This window comes from Phocoena phocoena, chromosome 6 (assembly GCF_963924675.1).
Source record: "Phocoena phocoena chromosome 6, mPhoPho1.1, whole genome shotgun sequence".
In the NCBI taxonomy this organism is placed as follows: Eukaryota; Metazoa; Chordata; class Mammalia; order Artiodactyla; family Phocoenidae; genus Phocoena; species Phocoena phocoena.
The window spans coordinates 62,874,307-62,897,457 of NC_089224.1; the positions used below are offsets into that span (position 1 = coordinate 62,874,307).

General features: G+C 45.9%; 1 protein-coding gene across 2 annotated transcripts in view; it reads right to left on the bottom strand.

The window, feature by feature from the left end:
• Positions 1-15,235, bottom strand: part of SMARCA2 (SWI/SNF related, matrix associated, actin dependent regulator of chromatin, subfamily a, member 2) — a 170,412-nt gene extending 155,177 nt beyond the window's left edge. Inside the window, exons 1-2 of one of the 2 annotated variants that reach the window (XM_065878899.1) lie at positions 15,150-15,235; positions 3,254-3,514 (exon numbers count right to left, since the gene is read on the bottom strand). In XM_065878899.1, the coding sequence (XP_065734971.1) occupies positions 3,254-3,478 (225 nt within the window). In that variant the 5' untranslated portion in view covers positions 3,479-3,514; positions 15,150-15,235. Of the gene's footprint in view, positions 1-3,253; positions 3,515-15,149 lie in introns of those variants that run through there. The other variant, XM_065878898.1, reaches the window with a different exon arrangement.
• Positions 15,236-23,151: the final 7,916 nt, after the last annotated feature.

The window sequence follows — 23,151 nt, forward strand, 5'->3', positions numbered from 1 at the left end:
CTGAATGAAGGAAGGAAGACTCTTTGAAACGTCTGTGATGATCTATTTTTTGGTAGCTTTTTTTCATCAGAGGGGAAGGAACCATGGAAAGTTTAAAAGTTGAAAGCAGAAAGTTCCAAGGCAGTTGGGAAAAGAGGGACAGACAGGGTAGAGCGATGAATGGGGGTAAATACTGAACGGGAAAGAGGGTGAAACAGATGAAGCTATACTACAGAGGGAGGAAGACAGAAAAAGGTTAACGGCAGAGTTTGGAAAAAAATAAAGAACACGGGCTGGAAACAGGACTTGAGGCCTTGTACACAACAGACACACAATAAATTGCCATTGAATTGACACTAATCCAATCCAGAATTGGGCAATGGAGCATGTGTTTGAGAAAGGAAAAGTCTATTCCTCCCCAAACTGGAATAGCAATTTTCAAAACAGCCTGAAAGGAATATTTCCAGGAGTTTATAGAAACCAAATGACTTCAAGCAAGAAAGTATGAGTGTTTGCAGTTTTGGAGAAAGGAAAGTTAATTTCTGCAGAGTCAAAAGCATGCACTTGAAAAGAGGAGAAATTTACCATAAAGAGGATGTTCAGAAGAAAAATGGGAAGAATTTGGTATAAAGAGTGTCTCTGAGTCTGTTAAATAGTAATAATAGAGAGGAAATCAAAGCAACACAGCAGATGTATTTAGGCCACTTGTTTATTTATTTCCAGTAATGTTGAAAAGCAAAAAGCTGAAGCTCAGAGGGAGACGGAGGAGAAAGACAAGGAATAAAGCTGCCTATAAAAAGATTCTCAGAAAGTGAAGGCATCTGGTCAGCAGGTGTGAACTCCAGGCACTTCACCATGTCCTCACCCAGGGAATTATCTGAGGGACTGCGGCTGAGGAAAAGCAGGATGAGAAAATGCAAAACTTGCAGAATGAGAGCAAAACAAAACAAAAAAGAGCATTGATGGGGGCAGAGAATAGGAGAAAATGTGACAAAGATGCTAGATAACGGAACAGAAGGGATCAGAAGATACACTTATACATAAAAACAACCCCGGGGCAAAAACATAACATTAGCCCAATACACTCATGCATACGTTTAACTTTTAAACGCTTAAACAGTAATAGGGGTGAGCTAAATATTTTCTTTCAAATCTTTCATTTTGGAGGTGAAACATCCTTAAACCCTTCTGAAATTATTTAACCCGCTTGGACTAAGGTTAACAAGTGACAGATCCGGTCTATAATATACCTCCCAAATTAATATGAACATAAGATGATTTAATGACTTCGATATGTCTATATGTTCAATATGTCTCCTAAAGAATGTGATATGGAAAATGAGTAACTTTATTTCTCTACATACCTGACAAGCTAAAAATGTGTTTAAAAGAAATGAAAAAAGCAGGGAGAGAACTTGGGGATATTATAGGGCTATCCATGATATGTTGTTCAATGAAAAAGACGTTGTTTCAGAGTAATTAACAGTGATGCTACGATGCTATTATGGTAAAAGGGAACATTTTTTAAAATCATACCTGAATATGCATACCTGTGCTTAGATGGTATTTTTACTGAAGATGGAGAAAAGTAAGGTGTAAAAAGCATGTATAATAAGCTGTTACCGGGGGTGAACCACTTCTTTTATTTATGTCAATATGGTTTTACTTTTCAAAATAAGCATATATTAATTTTCTGATTTGAAAATCATCAAATAACAAAATTTGCAAAACATGAATCTTCCCTTCTGGGCTGCAATGCCTTACCTTAAAACTGACCACCAGGGACTTCCCTGGTGGTGCAGTGGTTAAGAATCTGCCTGCCAATGCAGGGGTTCGAGCCCTGGTCTGGGAAGATCCCACATGCCGCGGAGCAACTAAGCCCGTGTGCTACAACTACTGAGCCTGTGCCTAGAGCCCGCGAGCCACAGCTACTGAGCCCGTGTGCCACAGCTACTGAAGCCCGTGCACCTAGAGCCTGTGCTCCACAACAAGAGAAGCCGCCGCAACGAGAAGCCCGCGCATCGCGACGAAGAGTAGCCCCCGCTCACCGCAACTAGAGAAAGCCCGTGTGCAGCAACGAAGACCCAATGCAGCCCCAAATTAAAGAAAACAAAAACAAAAAACCCCAAACTGACCTCCAGTCCTACACAATTAAAGGGAAGAACTGCTCTTTTCTGCGGTAACCTCTGTTTCAAACCAGTATCTCCCACAGCTTGCCTGCTTAACATCAAGAGGCATCTCCACCACCCTGTCCACCTGTGATGTCACCTGGAAAAGATGTAAAACCTCTACACATCTCTTCAGGCCTAACCTTCAGGTAATACACAATGGTCCCATAGATTTTCTATGGCTACCGCTACGTCTCGGAGCAAATTGTCACAGAGGATCACGTTTGCTTTCTCAAAAGGCCATTCTCTCTTCTTTGCATCTCCCGCAAAGGCATAATGCCCACGTCATACCGTTATGCTCATCCCAACAGCAACAACCCGAATCTCATAAATGGAAGATTATCATAACCTTCGTCCAGAAACAAACAACTGGCCCTGGGTTCTGCAAAATCAGAGCCCTCTTCCAAAACCAGAATAAAGCCACTTCACAGACAGAGAGCAAAGTGCATTTTTAGGAATTCCCTAAAAACTACTTTATTTCAATCGAACCTTTTTTGAAAAAATCCTTTAGGAAAGGACTCATTTTCCTTTTATTCTTTGGGAACTACGGGATCTTTTTAGGGAAGAAAAATTTTCAATACGTTCATTCATGGATGATATACGGTACTTAACGTACATAGTTGGGAAAAAAAGCAAGACTTATTCACTAATATACTTATTTGCCAAGCCAAAATACCTGCAACCCACAATTCAAAGGATCTGTCAGACTGCATATTGTAGAACTTCCCTGGTGGTCCAGTGGTTAAGACGCCATGCTTCCAATAATGCACAGGGCATGGGTTTGATCCCTGGTCAGGGAAGTTCCACATGCCACGTGGCGTGGCCCAAAAAAAAAAAAAAGAAAAGAGAGAGAGGGAGAGAGAGCTGCATATTGTAGCTAATACTTTTTAAAAAGCCAAGATCAGATCTCCCTGACTGGTGCAACATCTGTAACAATAAAAGAGCCTTGGAATGTATGTTTTCAATAATGTACAAGATAAGAGAAAGACCTAGCTTGATTCTCTTGTAAACAATAGTAGAAAAAAGAGAGGGGAGTTATCAGTGATTATTAGCCATCCATGACTCAGAAGATGGACGGATGGATGGACGGGAGAATGAACTCTTACCTTATGCATTTGATGCATGCCTTCCTGCGGGAAATCAGCAGACCCCATCGACGGCATAGGGTGTGAGACACTTGGAGGCCCAGGACTTGGCCCCATCATACTGTGGACGGAACCTGGGGATGGTCCAGGTCCTGGACTGGGCCCAAGAATTGGTCCAGGAGAGGGTCCCGGCCCTGGCGAAGGCCCTGGGTGGGGCATCGCACCAGGGTCTGTGGGCGTGGACATCTACTTCTCCTGACTCTGCCAGTCAGTACAGTGATACTGAGTTGGAAAGAAGAGAAAGGAATGTTTTAAACATGATGTTACGATCAGAATAAAACAGTTGTTAGTATTAGATGGTGCCATTTCCGTAACAAACATCAAACAGAACTGCCCTGTCTAGCCCGGATGTTTGAGAGAGTGTGATATATATCCATCTGCCCTAGTCTTTATGAAGACCTCTTATTTAAAATGATTCCCCGGAAAGATGTAAATCATCTAAGATCCAAAAAAAGGCTCACTGGAGAAACTCAAATGTAAGACATAAGGAGAATTCTAAACAAGCTTAAAATTTATTACTGAAGCCAACAGATGCTCTTCATTACTTGGGCACCTTACAAGGCATTAACCCCACAAAGCCATTAAAATATACACCTCCTCAAGAAATACCCAACCAAGACCCACTTGCATAAGTCAATAAGCATTCAAACTTCACAGAATTCTAGAGAGTTAAAAGGGGGAGCAAGTACAATTTCATAAACTGAGGATGAAAGGGAATTGCCAATCATGGGAAAAGAAGAGGTTAATGGCAGTCAGACAAATACGGGTTCACACAGCCGCATAGGCAATGACGCACTGAGACTAAAATGTGATGGTACGTGTAAAACCATAGCTCTGTGCCTGGCACAACAAGCAGCCTCTCTTACTGAGCCTTACTCCCCGGCCCTGCCACCTCCACTCCAGCAGAAACGAACAGAAGGGCAGGTTAAGATGTGGTCCTACCACCAGGTAATTAATTAAAGACCACGTGGACAGTGGAGGGCAGGGATTCATCCCGGGCCTCTCTGGGGTCCAAGACTCACACGAGACATCAACCACGACTCCTGGATCGGGGCCCACCAGAGACGTGGTATGAAAATTCCGGTTCTCCAGCAAAGCGGTATTCCATCACCCATGTGCCAAGACTTCTTGGCATCCCCACCGGGGAACTGCCTCATGGGGTGGGTACGACGGGATCTTGGATATCAGCCAAAATGAGTAAATAAGCTGTTTTCTGAATTTTGATGGAGATGAATGATCCCAGGGTAGTCATGGTGATATATTATGTCATCTGGGGGCACACACCTGTACACACAAAACCTCTTCTGATGCCGAACTCACAGAATCCTAAGTGGACTTGCTTACCCACTGATTAGTGGCAGGGAAGAAATTAGACCATAGGGGCCAGGTCACCCACAGCAGGGCTCTTTCCATGGTGAAATGAGAGGTTAGAGGGAAAATTAAATGAAAAAACCCACGTTACTTCCATTCTTAGCTAACTACCGTCACCTCTCGAGGAATCTCTAGAATGTGAGGGCCGTGAGGGTGAGGTCTGGCCCTTCTTCGCTCCTGTATCCCCAGCACCTCCAACCAGCATGGAGTAAGTGCTCAGAAAAGATCTGAATGAAGTGTAGACAAAGTTGCAAGGGCAAACTATTAATAGAGTCAATTATTAAAAAATAAAAAAATTAAGAGAGCAATCAGGGTTTGAGGTATGTTCAAACAAAGAAATCTGAAAAGTGGAGGCAAGAATTTGGCCAATCTGATAAATGAATTAGGGCTAGAACAGGAAGGGATGAAAGGCTGCTTTGGACTGATTATAAGCAAGGGATCACTCAAACTGTTTTGCTGATACAAGATGGGACTAAGAGAACACAGTTCAAGTGATTTCTAAAACAACAGGGAAGCTTGGACAGTAAATTATAGCCTGAATTCACGAGAGAGCCAAATGTTATTATTTATTCTTTGTGATTAACAAAGCAGGCGGAAGTAACCTTTTTTTTTTTTTTTTTGGATTCCACCCCCTCACATATACACACACCCACCCACGTCCAGTCAGCATTTTAAATTTAGGACGCTGACGTCAATTCAGGGGTACTACAAGTTAAAATGTTCTTTCATGTATATCAGCAAACTAATAAACCCCTTTATTTTTTAGTGAATAAAAGGAAATTGCTTACTTCCTGTTATGATTTACCTTGAAATTGGCTTCAATGGCTATGATGGCAAGATACCACAAGTTTGAACAATGAAGATACAAATGCTCAGTCAGCCTGGCAGTCCTACTTTTCATGTTTTATATTTTAATATCTATTATCCCAAAATACCAACGACTTTCTGTGCATATAATGACTTTCATCTGGGAGTCTCGTAGAATGTTGTAATTAATTGTATGCAGTCCCACAGAAACGCTCATCATTTTTTGTTATAGGAAACTACTAAAAACTTCTTAGGGGGAAAACATATGAGACAGGAAATGGAAGAATACGGACATAAAGAAGAATGTTAATATAGGAACGTGTTATATAGGAAACTTTTTCGTAAGAAGAGAACCTTTAGGAGCATGCGCTTAATGAATGTGTCCGTGAAACAGCACAGATGAATAAACAAGAAGCCAGCTCAGAGAAACAGCACAGTTTAACAAGGGAGCAAACCTGCCCCATCCCGCACAGCTAAGGGACCTGGACTACCGCACAACTTGAATGTGACCCTCTGGCTTCTGACTGGGAGCCCAGAGACATTGGGTTCTGCCCACCTCAGGGCTGTCACCAACCCCGGGGTTCCCGGGCAAAGCGTTTTTTTTTTTTTTTCTGGGGTTTCTCAGCTTCCTCTGGGCTTGGAATCGAAGCATCTCAAGGCTCCCTGCATCTGCCTATCCAGGGCTTGCAGCATCTCCCGATTCCTCCAACCTTATGTGTGGGCGCGCTCATCAGTGAACCTCCAGGGCAGGACCCGGGCTGTCCCAGGATTCACGCCACGGCACCATCACCCAAGCGTAGCACAGAGGAGCACCTCTCAGAGACGAGGCCACAGTCCTGGCCTCCTATTCCTTCCTCTTCATTTCTGGTGGCAACTTCATGATGCAGCTCCAAGACACACTTAAACCTTCCCACAGCGTAAAGCAATTCGGGGGTGTAAATTACAAAGAGGTGCGAGTCTCAAGCAGAGGCGTAGGTCATTACTGAGTCCCTGTGGTTAAGGGTGAAAGTCCAGTATTGGCCAACTCAGCTTCCCCTCACCCACCCTCCCGGTCTCCCTAGGAATCCAAACCCCTTTCTTTTTTCTTCCAGGCACCAATTAAGTGATGCAGATGGGGTGGCGACAGTAGGGACAGGCACAGGGCAGATGGGGGAGAGGCGATGGCTCCAGTAACCTTGAGAGGGCAGGAGTGCCAGGTCTCTCCGCAAGATAACACTCAAAATCTATTTTTATTTTGTGTTGGGGGGCGGGGCGGGGAAGTTTTACATTGTCACCAAAAAGAACGGCCTGTTCCATAATTACACGGCCAATATAAGGAAGAAAACGTGTCTGTGTGTAAGGATGTTAGGCACACAGACCTCCCCGGACCCCGGCACTGCCAGGCCCCTCTCCTCCCCTCAACGCTTCCCTCCACCTCACACCAGCACTCCCTGAGGGCCAGGCCGCTGTGTTCTTAGCCAAGAATTTTTCAGCAGTACACCCTGTCTTTTTTCGTCCTGACCCTGCCTTTACAACCGGGGAGTGTGCGCTTTTTAAAAATAAAAGTCGTTGGAGCTTCCCACAACTCCAACCACTGTAGACATCCTCCCTCAGCCCGAATTCCCTTCCTCTCCCCTTTGCAGAAAGCCCCAGCATACCCATCTGCATATTAAAAGGAGTTCAACTTCATGGAATTTTAAGGGTCACCAGTCCCACCATGACAACCAGGACAGAACGTCTACCGTCCTGTCTCGCTCCAATCAGCTGAAAGATCCCCACACTTGCAGTAATACTTCAACACAACCCCATGTGCTTCAGAATCATTTCAGGGACTTGACTTGAGGACACATTTGGTCACGTCCCCATTTAAAAGAAGAGGGCAGGAAGGGACCACAGAGCTTGCCCCAAGTCACATCTGTGAGTAGAGCTTTTTATCTCTTCACTCCTGGCCCAATACCGAGTCACGGCACCATCAGGCAAGCCAGGCCATCCACCAGTGTGGAGAGCTGTCACTCAGGCTGAGGCAACGATGCACAGGAGTGCGAAGCGGAGGATGCAGAAGCAAAGATGGAAACAATGGGAGATGTCGCGAGGACTGGGATTTGGCTGTGATCCTATGTTAATGTGCGAAGGGACAGAGAAGTGAAGAAAAGCCCTCGAGAGAATATGAGGCAGAGACAATGTTATGAACCTAAGAGGTCGGTGATGTTTAATCAAAGATCCAGAGGACCTGTTTTACTCATCTATTCCCAACTGTCCTGGCTCTCCCCTGGGCACAAGGCATGGAGGATGTACAGAAATGACCAGAGGGCTTACCCAGGGCTCTGCAAGTCTGACAGGGAAACGGGACTTATCCATAAATAGCAGTGAGAAAGAAAAAAAAAAAAAAAAAAAAAGAACATGCAAGTTCCTGCAAGACCAGAAGGGGTATAGCTAGAGTGTCCACTGTAGTCACGGGCAGGAGAGAGGACTTACAGCTTGGAGGGCGGAGGCAAGAAAAGGGAATTAAGGGAGGCTTCGTGGAGAAGGTGCCATTTCTGCTAGGCCTTGCAGTAAAAATAGATAATAAATAAATGTTTCCTAGCAACTTGTGTTTTCTAGTCACAGAAAGAGTTTGGGGGGAAGCACAACCTGCACTAGACAACACCTCTTAAATAACTTCACGAAACGTAATAAGGAAGCGTGGGGTGATCTTGGATCTCCAGCAGACCTTTCTCTCTTCTGCATTTACAGAAAGACTTTGGGGTACAGGTCAAAGGTGGAATATGAGAAATAAAAGTTAGGCCCAGTTCACATCCCTAAGAATAACTGTTGTTTTCAAGTTTTCTGGCTGTTATGGAGAACGATTAAGGCTCAGGAGATAGTGAAGATAAGAGTTCTTTTTATGTCTGTTTGCTGATTCAGACTGTCTCCCGTGACCCTGAAGGTTTTCTCTGTAGCTTTCTCTGTAAATGAATTGAGAATTCCCCCACAAGAAGTAGCAACATCTCTAGAACTGGAACACAAGTGCTGCTGTTCTTGATGGGGGAGTAGAGAGTAGGTAAGAACAGCAAGGAAGATAAAAGAAATAAATCTACCAGCAGTTTCTTTTTTAGAGGCCAAGGTTGTCTGGATAGGTGGTGAAATATACCCAAAGCCCTCGTGCTTCTTGGTCTGAGACGCGCAACTTTAAACAGTGCACGAAATGATTTGTGCCACAGATAAAAACCACACTGTGCTTAGAGTGAACATTCTACGTGGCTGGCCTGAAACTCGAGAAAAGCATGGAAAACATCTTTCTCGTTGTCATTCCTGGCGGTTTACCATTCAAAGTCGAGGTTGTTTTAAAAAGTGGTTGGATGAAAAGTGTGCTGTGTTTGCTGGGCTTCTGCGAACTCCGCATCGTTGAGTCAAGGGAAGGAATTAGGATGCAAGCTGCTGCCCTCACTTGGAATAAAAAGCCTTGGGACCGGAATAAAAAGCCTTGGGACCGTCCCTGCCCAGAGTCAGACCTGGCAGGGGCTCCAAAGCAGATCAGTGCAGGACAAGAGAGAAAACAAACTTCAGGGGCCAATTACAGCCCCGTGAGCCCCAGGCACTGCCTTAACAGGAACCTGGCTCTTGACATTATCACCCTAGACATACCATGAGCTGCCTTCTCAGAAGAGTCTACCTGTGATGCAATTCCATGACCTCTTTGGTAAGGACAGCCGATGTTTCCACAAAGGAAAAATTCTTTTAAGCAGGGTGTTTACAAGAAAACCCAAAGTACTAGAAGCTCCTCAACAAAAAAGCACTCCGGCAGAACATCCCTCTAACCCAAAATCCATGTCCTCTGGTAGTTACAAAGGTAATCACGGACAACTATCACTTCTTAAATTCAGTTGAACCCAAACTGCTAGGTAATTGGTCAAAACCAAAACAGACAAACCAACAAAAACTAGTAGCAAAGCGTGACACCCTGAAATGTAACTCGTGTGTATTTACACATACACCCATCCTTCCTAAGTTCTGTTAGGCCCTTTTGCAAGGCAACCTCATTTGGGATGCTGATAAGAATCAATGATGGCCACTTTCATCTCTGTCTGCTAAGATAATTTTATTTATACACTAAACATGTAAGAGTCTGAAATACATACTGTAAGAACTTTTTCTGGCTGAGATGGCACACGTTGACTTAGCAGTTAAAACTTGACCATTATACGCTGAATGAACCCCAGCAGACCAGTGAGATGCCCCACTTTACCCGACTTTCACAGCAGCAACAAAAATTCAAGCGTGAACCCTTCAAGTTCACTGCAATTAAAATGAATAATGGCCGTTTACAGTGTTAATCTGCCATTAAAAAATAAATCACCACGTAGTTTATTTGACCTCTGAATTTCAAGTTCTCTTTTACAAAACAGGCATAATAGTAGTCAGCTACCTCAATTTTTTTTTTTTTTTTTTTTTTTTGCGGTACGCGGGCCTCTCACTGCTGTGGCCTCTCCCATCGCGGAGCACAGGCTCCGGACGCGCAGGCTCAGCGGCCATGGCTCACGGGCGCAGCTGCTCCGCAGCATGTGGGATCCTCCCGGACCGGGGCACGAACCCGTGTCCCCTGCATCGGCAGGTGGACTCTCAACCACTGCGCCACCAGGGAAGCCCGCTACCTCAATTTTGATATGAAGCAAATAAAGTATTACATGTGAAAACACCTTGTGAGCTATCGTATAAAAATGTATGTTATGGCGAGGATCCTTCTAAAGCCTTCAACTCCCACCCTGGACTTGAGTTCACCATCTGCTAGATTAATCTAACATACTTTTTGTTCATGAATTCCCTTGCTCCAAACTTCTGAGAGAAACCTCCAACACACTCTGGATAAAACATTCATGCTTTAGCCTGGAAATCAAGTCTTTCTACCTTCTCCAACTTGTATCTTTTGAAAATTCTTCCCAACTGGAACCTCTTGCCCTGGGCAACCAGGTCAAAATTGGTCCATTGGTCTTCTCACAGTTTCTTTAGGCTCGGGCCCTGTGATCTCAGGACTTTCTCCTGATCTCATATGATCAGCACCCACCACCCCACCCCTGCCCTCCTCTGGCCACAATCGTCCTCCAGCTCGAAGACTCTATCTACCCCAGGCACTCAAGAGAGCCCATCCTGATCTCTCCCTGTATCAAGTGGTCTGTGCGGTGTACAATTTGCTATTCATACGTGTTCAGGCATGTTCTTTGTAAGACATAAATTCTCGATTGCAGGTCATTCATTTTTTACGGATTTATAGACTTTACTTAATAGCATTTTGGTGCATGTAAGAATCCAGCACAACAGCAAACGGCAAAAGAGTTGCAAATATTTGCAAAGCTATTCCATGCCCAGCTTTCCTCACGGACATTCAGTTTCCAAGTTCAATGACTTAACTCCCAGTAGGATGGTAAAAACTGGACAATACAACCTCAAGCAGGTAAAGAAATACAGTCATTCTAAACAAGAAAACAAGAAAACACAATCCTAACACAAACTGATAGAGAACTTCCCCTGGACTTCTGTTAACCTGTAAGATAACATATCCCGATGCTTTTTGGTCAAAGATGTTTTTGCTGTTTTTAAGTAACTTTAATTCCACAATTCTGAATTCAGTTTAAACAAACAAACAAACAAAAAAAAAGGGGGGGGAGTTATATTTAATGGGTTTTAAACTTCAAATTTATTTCAACTTCTATGAATTCCATTCATCAATTTACAAAAGGGTCAATATTTCAGTTAGGTCAGCTTCTAAAAGGTTTCTAAAATATTAGTGCTTGCAGAGAGGTAGATGATATATTGGCAGAAGACTGAGGCTTAATATACGTGGAACCTAGAAAAACGGTACAGATGAACCGGTTTGCAGGGCAGAAACTGAGACACAGATGTAGAGAACAAACGTATGGACACCAAGGGGGGAAAGCGGCGGGGGGTAGTGGTGGTGTGATGAATTGAGAGATTGGGATTGACATGTGTACACTGATGTGTATAAGATGGATGACTAATAAGAACCTGCTGTATAAAAATATAAATAAAATAAAATTCAAAAGTTCAAAAAAAAAAACAAAAACGAAGACTGATGCTTATATACCACCTAAAATTACACAGAATACTGTCATCTTTTCAAAAGTATAAAATTATACAGCCATATTCCCTGATGGTAACTGAATGTTCTGAAAGTCTTATATCTAATAAAACATTACAATTCATAGTCGGCTTCAGTTACATAATAATGTATCATGAAGTCCAGAAAGGCACCACTTATGTAAATATTTCGGTCAAAAATCCTGTATTTCATATCTAAAGCATCATTCTAAATGAGTGAATTACTTACTTATTCTCTCATAATTAAAATTAAATAATGTTTATATCCAACATTCAAAAGATTCAACTATTTAGCTCCTGAATTTCATCAGCTGTGTTATATGTTTTGCTAAAGTATAATTATTCAAGTATCTTTGACTGTATCTTTAAAATCTCTAATATATCTAAAACACTTTCCAAAAAAGTGCTATATTAATATAAGGGGAAAAAGTAATAATAAACAGTAATAAAGTTGTAAAGTTTTCCAAACCCAGGTTGCAGGATCCCATTTAACTTGGTGATAAATATCTCAGGCAAATAAATACGCTATGTTTCATAATGACTCTGGCAGAACTAAGTTTTAGAGTCCTATATTCCCTGGAAAATATAGTCATGACCTTCTATGCAGAAAAAATAAACACCCCAGGGCTTCCTAAATACTCTACCAAATAACCTACCACCACCTGTATTTTCTATTCCCAACCACTTATAGAATGATCCATGACTTTATTAAGTGGCTAGAGATTAAAGTTCCATAAACAAATACTTCCAAAGACCACAGAAAATTCAGCATCCTCTATTGTTCAAAAACAAACTACAGGACACATGTAAGAAAAAGGAGCAATTGAGATGATCATTCTTTTATAGAAAAAAAGTGACAAAAAAAAAAATCAGAAGCAGCTCCCAAAAACGGCTTTTCACATCAGGGAAATTTTCTCATCTGTTCACCAGAAATAGTGCAGAAGAAAAATGTGGCTCATTTACGTAGAGCTTTCTAAGGCCACTCATGGTCAGCAACAAATTGTCCATGACTTCCCTTAAAATCATCTTGACCAGAAACAGTGTGAATCAAAACTTCTGGTGGCTAAACCAGGTCTGATCAACCCAGCCTCAATATACTAGTGCTGGGAAACACTCCTTAGCATTATATTTGTGACAGTTCAGTTGTTCTCATGGCACCATGTCAAGATGCCATAAATAGTGATTTATTATTTCTCTGGAGTATCGAAAAGCTGCTGACCTAGGAGAGTTTGACAAAGGCCTTGTTTACAAAGGAAGACTGCTAAAGGGAAAAAAAAAGCCAACATGAAAACACTAGAGGATGGCACCACTTTTATAATATATGAAAGTCTTCTCTTTTATGGTCTTGTTCCAATACATACTAAGCCCTCAAATTGAAATGTCAAAATATTACCGGAATATAAGGGGTATCACGATGATGTCCTAGAAGAGCATGGTATGTGCTTTCATGCTCGCCTGTAAAATAACTTATCTTAAACTTAATCAAAGAAAAAAGGTTTCAATAATTATTTCTTCGCCAAAGTGGTACTTTCTGGTTAAGGTGTCAGAAATATTTTAAACAGAATCCAAAGATTAACAATATGACAAGTGCAGAGGCACTTTTTTTTTTTTCGTCAATTCCAAGCCTCAGGTGTTGGTCAAAGCACTTTTTAAGAAACTTGACGAGAAATGCTCAAAAACCACTTTAAAAAAACGAACAAAAGAAAAGATCTAAGGCTGCTTTGAACACACTCTGGCGGTGAATATTTTCTGTGAAACCCCACAGTGCAGCCAGTCCCGGAGCTGGGATGTAACTGATGTCACTGAGGAGAGAAAAGCTGCATGTAAGGAAGCACCTCCTCACCTCTGCCAATTCTACAAGGGTTCTGATACCCCAAACTCCTGATTTATTTTACAGTGTTCTTCAACAATATGGCTTCTCTCTTTAATGCCCCCAACAAGGTAGAGGGGAGGCTGTCTACAGGTTTGGTTTTTTATTTCAGGTCATAAATATCTTTTGTACCTAATAGGCATCTCCAAATCCCCTCTTTCCAGCAGCAAACATTCCAAGTTGTCAGGGAGCTTCAAAAAAAAAAAAAAGCCCAGGAGAATAAAAGGGCAATTAGATTCTTAAAAGAGAAAGTGTGTTCTATTTGCATAACAATGCACCAACTTGGATTCAAACCTGCCACACCTCTTAACACTTCACCAGTGAGCTAGAAGTAGGCTAGAAGCCTAGCAAGTCTAGTGTAGGCAAACAAGACTGGGGTAGTGGTCCCCCCCCAAAATGGTGGAAAATATCACTGAAACATTTGAATGTGCATATATAAGTCTACACGCACATGTAACACTGGGCATGGCTTTTATTTTAGTAGAGATCTCAGAGGTTTCTGAGTCTTACGTACTTGGTTAGACAGGAATTTTCTTCCACTCAGTACTCAAGCAACTATCTTTCTGTTCCTACAAGCATTCTCTTCCAACAGCCAGGTGTAAATTAAAAAGTCCTTTGAAATGGAAGTTTAAATTTGAACTCTGCTATTGGTAACGCACAGACGTTAAAAATAACCACTCAGTGCGGTAGACAAACGTGTATCCTTAATGTCTTCCTTATGCTCTAACATCACACATAGTTAGGAACACAGCCTACCTAATAACCAGGAGATAAGGATGACACCTCTCCATAAAATACCGACCCGGGTCGCTTTGCTTTCTCAAAAGCACCAACCTCCGTCAGGTTAAGGAGGAGAAAAGAAAGAAAGAAAAGGGACAACCTTGCAAAACTCTCCAAAAAGTTATATAAACAAAGGAGGGGGGAAGCCCAGTATGGGCTTTGCACCCATGTGCTACTAAAGTTACATAACACCCGCTGCAGACATTAAAGAAGGAATGGATTCGGCACAACAGCCCCACTTCCCTCGACTCCCCAGCCTGTCTCCTGCTCTTAAAAAATCCAAGCGCCTGTTAGGACCAAGTGGACGACTCTGAATATTTATTTTATTGTTGGAGTAAATACTGCGAGAGTTGGAGGCACGTTTAGGCCCGAAGTTTGCATGTGCAACGGCCCCAAGGCGCAGCGACTCCACTCCCCAGACCCGGAGAAGAACTGACAAGGGACAGCAGCCAGCAAGGCCTTCTTCTTCCCCTCGCGGTGCCTCACGCTGGAAAGTTTTCCACGCGATCGATCGGAGGGTCGGGAGCCGGCTTCCCCCGCCTGCCTGACTTTACAGGCGCGGCGAGCCGGGAGACCGGAGGGGGCCGGCAGGGAAAGAGCTGGAAAGCTCTGCACAGGGCGGGCGGCGGCGGCGCAGTAATCCTTACCTGGGGGACACGGAACAAAAAGAGGCGCGGGGCTCGCCGAGCCTGCAGTGGCAGCGCGGCAGGCGGCCCAGAGCGGGTCTTCCCCGCCCGAGCCCTAGGCCGGCGCCAGAGTCCGCGGCCCGGCCCCGGCCGCCGCTGCCGCTTCCTCCCTCGCGCGCGTCATGTCACGGCGATCAAACATGTCTGTGTGCGCTTCGCTGCTGTGACTTCCTGATTCTCTGCCGCTCGCGCGCGCACACTCACACTCACAGCCAGCCACACGCACACGCCAACCCCCCACCCCACCCCAGCCCCCGCCACCAAATCTCGCCTTGTCCTCCCCCGGCTCCCGGGCAGGGCGCGGGCAGGACCGGCTGCCCGCGCCGCTGCTCGCGACGCGCCGGCCCCGGCGCGCACTCACGCACTCACACTCCCGCGCAGCCACACTCGCGCCGGCCCCGAGGGCGCCGAGACGCGAGCTGCGGGAGCTCGCCGCCCCCTCCCACCCTCCCTCCCTACTTAGCCTCCCAGCCAAACTTTTTTTTTTCTGCCTGATCCACGTCCAACTTCCCTCCGCCCCCCCCCCACCTCCACCCCCCAGCAGTCCGGCCAGCCCCTTGCTCACCAGGATCCGCTGCAAACTGCAACCCGGATAAAAATAATAATGCAATCCAGGCGGCGGAGGCGGGGGCGAGCGCGCAGACACTGGCGGGAGGCGATTTCCCCGCGTGTACCGGAAACCGGCCGAGCGCCGGGACCCGGGAGCGGGTGTCCCCCGGAGCCCGCACCGCTGCGCCCCGCCCCGCGCGGTGCAACTGCGCCCAGGCTGCGAGGCCTCGGTGTGCGCCCGCAAGCGGAGGGCGACTAGGGGCTGGCGCGCCGGACTGGTTATTTGGGGAAGTGCATCGCGACACCTTTGCAGATGGCATGGCCGTGTTTTGCAAAACAAACGGGGGAAGGGAAGACGGCTAGATGGAGAGGGGAAGCAGAGAAAGGAGTAAACCAGGTTGGGATGGGAATAAAGCAAACTCGAAAGCAAGGAGTGAGAAGGAAGAGGTGCGTGTCATCGTTGGGGGGAGGCTCTCTCCCGGTCACCCCGCCTCCCGCCCTCGCCAGCCTACCCATTCTTCCCCCCCACCCCCCGCAGCCCTTCCCCTTCTCCGGCGAACGCCACGGCCGCTGCCCGGGTGCGCGCGGGTCCTGTTTGTGACAGTCAGGCAGAGAGGATTATCCGGATCATGGCCTCCCCGGCCCGCAGCCACGGTGGCTCCCCTAGCACCCGGATGATAGCGGGCGACCCACGCCCGCGGTTTCCGCATCTCGAGCTAGGGGAAGACGCAAAGCAAAAGAAAACAAACCCGGGAAGGAGGAGGGCAGGGTAACTGAGCCCGGCAGGCACCTCCGACCTCCTTCTTCGGGACCTCCTCCCTCCCTCCCAGCAGTGCGGCCCGGGCCGGACACCCCGAACTTCAACACCCGAGCCCGCGCGGCTGCCAGGTACCAGGGGCAGGGACGTCCGCAGTGCCCCGGGCGCAGCAGCCCCCCGCCCACCCGGAGCCCCTTTGCCTAAAGGCCTGCCTACCGGTCAGCGCCCCCATCCCCGCCCGAGGGAACGCGCGAAGTGGAGGTGACACCTCCGACGCCGCACGCACCGGCCCCGTGGCGTCGGCTGCCGCCGCTTCGGTGCGCCAGCTTCGGCTTCTCCCGCCGCGATCCGCTTGCGTCTCCGCAGCCGGAGCCCTTTAAACAAGTCCCAGGGAAGCGGGTGGCAGCCGCGTTCGTTGGCGCCCCGCCGCCAGCCCGGGCTCCTCGCCCTCCTCTCCCGCTCGCCTTCCAACTCTTCCGGGGAAGACTGCTCTGGAAGAACTGTCGCGTTTCCATCCTCCTTCCCGGTCCTCCTGCCAACCCCCCGCCACCCTAGCTTTTATGGGAATGGGGGGATTGCAACCTTGCCGAGTGTGTGTGTGTTGCAAGCTGGAGTTAGCAGCGCATCGCTGACTGCCTACCTAGGGTCAAGGCTGTGGTTTGTTGGGATGTTCCTCCCCTTGCCTCCTTGAAGTAGTCATTATTACTGTTATTATTATAACAGCAAGGTTCGGCTGAAACTTTCCGGTTTCTCCCACCGCCCCGCGGGAGCTGCTGTTAGAGCATTCCACCTGAGGCCCGCAGGGAGGAGGCGGGCTTTTTTTGTTGTAGCGATTGGCCCGCCTGTTTGTTTTGGTCTCCGTGCATGCACAATAAATAATAATTAGGATAATAATGAATAATCCCCGGCGAAGGCGGCGCGGTGCCGGAAGGGTTTGTGCCGCGGCTGCAGCCCGGAGGCCGGAGGGAGGGGAAAGAGGAGAAAGGAGTTGTAAGTTATATTTACCTTGTTCTCGAGGAGTGTGCTGGCTGAATCTCTTCCCTCTGTGAGTCACCCGGAGTACAGAAACAGAGGGAGAGAGGACTAGATTATGAATATGACTTCATTGATGACAGCCATCCCCTCCTCTTCCTAAACTCCGGCTCCGCCCCGCGTCCCACCCTCACCGCCTCCACCGGCGCCGGAAGGCGCGCCGCAGTTGGCCCCGTGCGCCGCTCTTCCCTGCCCGCCTGGGCGCGGGTTGGCGGGACGCGCCTGTCACTCGCCCCGCTCAGCGACTCCCGAAGCTCGGAGGGGAGGAGGGGGCGGTGTGCAAGAATGTGGATCGAGACAGCTCTACTGTATGCGTGGATCCGTGTGTGTCTGCAAGGCGCCGGCTCTGGCCGTGTGTGTGCGTGGAACAGAGAAACTGCGCAGGACGCAGAAAGCCCGGAGACCTGATGGAGTTGGGCGCCCGTTATCCCTTCCCGGCGGTCTTCCAAGGCCGCTGCCGGGCTCCTCTCGGGAGGCTGGGAAGCGGAGGAGGCAAAGCGAAAGGGAGGGCAGCCGTAGTAATAGCGCGTAGTAGTTTGGGGTTATGTGAAGAAGGTGCTGGAATTTAACTGCGCCTCCGCCTGCCAGAGCGAGCCTGCAGAGGGAAAGGGAGGGGACGAGGGGAGGGCTCCGAGTGGCACCGAAGCTGTTTGTGGCACAGCGTTGACCATGAGAAAAAACAGGCATCGACGTGCTGCCCGAAACTTTTTCTCCCCTACCCTGCCCCACCCCCCAAGGCTGTAATTATAAATCTCTTTCTCCCCCCCCCCCCCGTAAAAAGGAAGGCGGGCACAAAGAACATTCCTGCCAAATCTGTCTCTTTTCTAAAGAACTGCAAGCTTCCAAATGCCAATGAGGGAAAAACAGCCGGAAGGCTGAACGCCTTATAAATAAATAAGCCCGCCCTAACCCCTTGTGGATCAGACACAGCACTTTAACCTTACCTCACCTGTCATATTCGTGTAAAATATATACCAAAAGTAGGGGAAAACAACCTCGTGGGGGCGGGGAGGGAGGGTCAGGGGGCAGTTGAAGCATGGAATCTGCTTTTGATTTAAGAAGGGTAATAAATCTCTCTTTCTCTCCCGTCCGAAGTCTCTTCGCCTCCACCCCACATTTAAGACCAGTTAAGGCGGCAAACAGCCGACTGCTGGCACTTGGCGGTTTTGAGACCTCTTGTTCCCATTTTCCTTGAAATACAGTACTTCGGCTGGACGAATAGGTCAGTGTTTGCAGAGACAATTTTATTTTTAGTTTTACGAAGTGTGAAAGAATGTTAGGAGATTTTAAATCGGGGCCTATTATTTTAGCCTCACGTGAATGTAGGTGCTTGACTCTTAAAACTGTTCCTATATGGTAGTGTTATGAAAGGTATGCTTTATCCCTTATTTTGTAATGTAATGGCTTCAATTAGTCATGCAAAGTGCACTGTGACTATTTGGTTGAGGAGTTTTCCCCCCTAGAGTAAAATCCTATTTTAACACCATTTTACTGTTGCAAAATTGCCTCTATTTGAGCAACTGGGTCTGAAATACAGTTCTAGGACGCTTAAAAAACTATGCAGTGGATACACTGAAGACAAGAAGCTGTGGAAAGAACACTGCTGCAACGTGCTGCATGTGGTCATTAAGTGGCAAGAATTGTTTACGTTGCTGGTCCATTGCTGGTGGAAGAAGAGTCTGCAAGGGCACCATTTCCAGGTGGCTGGGAGTGTCAAGGATCATGCACCCTGCAGTTTTCTAAGGCTTTGCTACTTGCTTGTTAACCTGAGCTTCATAATTTTCTGTCTATCCCAAAAGCAAGTTATTACAATAGATTCTTCAGGGCATACTATATTCTACTTCTTTTACATGTGTTATCTTTTGTTGTCTTGAACAACAAAAGATAACACATGTAAAAGAAGTAGAATATAGTATGCCCTGAAGAATCTATTGTAATAACTTGCTTTTCTGCCTGAGGATATGCCAGTATAACTATTAATTAGGTGAGAAATCTTAAACAAAATTAGTAATGTAGTAAAAAGTATAACTTCCAACTGCCTAATAAATTACAACTAATAATATAGCCAGATAACCTAGTTGTCTATAAAAGGGCTTTAACTAATGGTGATGCTTAATACATTAGGTAATATAAGGTTTTAATTTGGGTGAGGGGGGTTTAATCTGTTTCCCTGGCATGCCAACCTCACATGCCAATTTTCAGAAACTGATGACTTCATCTTTATTCCTTTAAGATTCCACCTTCACCTGCCATGCCACATTTCAAAGAGAGAACGATCATCTTAGTGAGACACTAGAGGAAGAGACTAGCCATTCCTTCTGGCATTTTGTCAGATGGAAAGTAAAGAAGAAAACACTCCCTTTGTTACATGTGTTTATTCTTCAGTTCATATAAAATTTTGATGCAGTACTTGGAGGGATTGGTATCCATGCATTATATGCACAACTGTGGGTATGGAAAAATAAAATCCTTCACTGGGAGCAGAGATTAAATATAGATATTACATCTCCCTTTCCCTTCACATTGGTCTAAGAAAGCATCACCTTCTCCCTTCAGGTCTTTCCTCTAAAGAATCGTCTTGTTTGTAGCTTGCACCACAGCAAGTAGGAATTTTATAAAATAAAGCCTACGTTCAGGAGAAATGAAAAGGCAGCGCCATTCACTCAGTACAAAAAGAAGATTGTAGAACATATAGCGTGAGTTTCATCTCCGAAGGAAAGCAAAATTTAACAATAGCTATTAAGGAGGAAAATAAATTATAGGATTCTTTTGTTTTGCAGAAAATCACACAAAAGCAAATAGGGTTGGAGGCTAGAAGGACTCCAGGAAGCTGCACGGGATGCTAGGTTCACATGAAGCTTTTCCTTTTGGACTTTGATGAGTCATAATGTGTTCTCTGAACTTGCTTTTCTCTTTCTAGTTTGGCAGTAAGGGAGAGAAGTCATTTTTTCAGGTCTGTATGGCCGTGTTCACTTGTTATGTAAGTCAGCCGTGGTTGACGTCTTGTATAGAGTAAATTTGGGGTTTGAAAATTGACATCTAGCTACAATACCAACCCCCCTCCCAGATTCCATGCACAAAGCCAGGAGACTTCTAGTTTCACTCAGCAAACTGTTCGTGCTGGCTGAAATGTGGCCTAGCTTCAAACAGGAGCAAGTAAGACCATTTAAGGAATGAGGACTTGATCTACGGTAATGGGAACTAAACTTTGACAAAGTGAATCAACCGACATTTAATTGAGTGAAGAGTTTAGAATTAGCAAGTCGATTTATTACTGAAATAAACACTCCTCTCTCTCCTTTTTTTCTAATCATCAGTCAATAAATTTAGTTTCTCCACAACCAGTCCTTCAAAACACCACCCCACTTCTCTTTGGAATCATATCATTCTCTGGGTTAAAAGCCTCTGTCTATTTCCAATCCATTCTATGATAAATTTCAGACCTCTTAGCATATCAGGCAAGGCTGTGCATGGACAGCTCTCTGCCAGCCTTATCGATCCATCTGCCCCAAATGTTGAGCTCAGGAAACCCGGTTTACCTGCTGGCTCCTAAAGGGCCATATTGGATACATTACTTCCCTCTCAATGAAATGCAAGTTCCCAATCCACATCCTCCAAAACTCAGTTTACAGCCCAGGTACCTTCCAGGGGTCCTCCTTGCCCTCTCTGCCCTCCCCAGGCAAAGGAAACCACTAGTCCTCCTCTGCTCCTTTAGCAACCGGTGTGTACCATAATAGCGCTTGTTACTTTGATGCAATTATTTGTTTGGTATCCTCCACTAGTTGGTTAGCGCCTGGAGGGTGTAGAGCAAGTTCAGTTCATCTTTGAAACCTCAGCAATTAGCCAGATGCCTAGAACATTGTACGTTGTTTAAAAACATTTTTTGTTGTTGAATGAAAGAATGAGAGATATATGTTAAAATGATCTAACATCTAGAATTCAGCAGGTAATTAGCTAAGTTCTTAGCTACTGGTAATTGTGCTACTGAACGCGATTGATTACTAAGTGTTCAGAATCTTTATGTTATTTTTCTAAGCTGAAAAGGCTGATATGTTTTTGGTGTTTGTTTTGTTTTGTTTTGGGGGGGTGAGGGGGTAGGTGGGAGGTAAGGAGAAGCTACAGCTCTTGCTATCATATAAAGAGCACGGAGAGGAGGTTTTGTTTGGTTTTTAAATTAGGCTAGGAATAACATGAGTACATACGTGGCACCTGTGAAAGAGCAGTAATAATCGTAATAGCAGCTCCCTTTTATTTCTCCTTAAATCATACGCTAGTATCTGCTGGTGTAGATACTTTTACATATGCCATTTAATCCATTTAAACCTATGAGATATATGGTATTATCCCTATTTTACAGATGAAGAAACTGAGAGGCAGTAAGTAATTTGCCTAAGGCAGGCCTCTCCCAAGTGGAGTGAGCAAGGCAATTCATTGTGATTTGGGAAGAACGTTAGAAATTTTATTTCTTTTTCCTTTAATGATTTCTTTTAATGATCTTTTTCCTTTAATGATTAAAAAAATGTAATGACCAAAAAAGAAAAAAAGAGCTTTGTAAATGTTTATTATACTCATTTACCCTAGCACCTTTACATGGTCCCAAGTAAACTGGTCACACACCAAATACTGTATCTGAGGATACTTAACAGAAGAGAAGGGCCACAGGCAGGGGGTGACGGTGGCGCCCCCCTCTGGTTCTTTCGCTTTCAAGGCCTTGACATTGCCTGAAGTTTACAGTTTCCACACATTATGTTATTTGGTTTTAACCAGTCAACCCTCATATTCGAAAAACAAGTGGCTTTAAAAGATTCCTTCAGGGCTTCCCTGGTGGCGCAGCGGTTGAGAATCTGCCTGCCGATGCAGGGGACACGGGTTAGAGCCCTGGTCTGGGAAGTTCCCACATGCCGCGGAGCAACTAGCTCCGTGAGCCACAATTACTGAGCCTGCGCGTCTGGAGCCTGTGCTCCGCAACAAGAGAGGCCGCGATAGTGAGAGGCCCGCGCACTGCGATGAAGAGTGGCCCCCGCTTGCCACAACTAGAGAAAGCCCTCGCACTGAAACGAGGAGCCAACACAGCCATAAATAAACAAATAAATAAATAAAATTTGAAAAAAAAAAAAAAGATTCCTTCAAAGAGGGCTTCCCTGGTGGTGCAGTGGTTGAGAGTCCACCTGCCGATGCAGGGGACACGGGCTCGTGCCCCGGTCCGGGAAGATCCCACATGCTGCGGAGCGGCTGGGCCCTTGAGCCATGGCCGCTGAGCCTGCCTGTCCGGAGCCTGTGCTCCGCAACGGGAGAGGCCACAGCAGTGAGAGGCCCGCGTACCGCAAAAACAAAAAGATTCCTTCAAAGAAATTGAAGACTGAGATCAATCCGATAATGCAAGGATCAAATCAGGATCAGATCTGCCACTTTAACCTCTAAGAGTTCTTTGCCAGCCACACTGACAAGTGAAAACGGTGACGGTCTAGGTAGATCTGACAAGAAATAGGTCAAAACATTCACAGTTATACAAGAGTACTTGAAATTTAGATATATGTTAGCCATCAATAATGATGAATTCTGACCTAAGCATGTATTTTGCCTTGAGATATTAGCTAGTGACTCTATGACAGATCCCGCTCCCCGCCCCCCCTTTTTTTTTTTTGCGGTACGCAGGCCTCTCTGCTGTGGCCTCTCCCGTTGCAGAGCACAGGCTCCGGACGCGCAGGCTCAGCGGCCATGGCTCACGGGCCCAGCCGCTCCGCGGCATGTGGGATCTTCCCGGACCGGGGCACGAATCCGTGTCCCCTGCATCGGCAGGCGGACTCTCAACCACTGCGCCACCAGGGAGCCCCCCCCCACCTTTTTTAACTGCAAGAAGAATGTGATCAGACAACTTGGAGATGACTAAATGATGAAGTCAGAATTTTTAACCCAACTTGATAAAAGTCCAGAC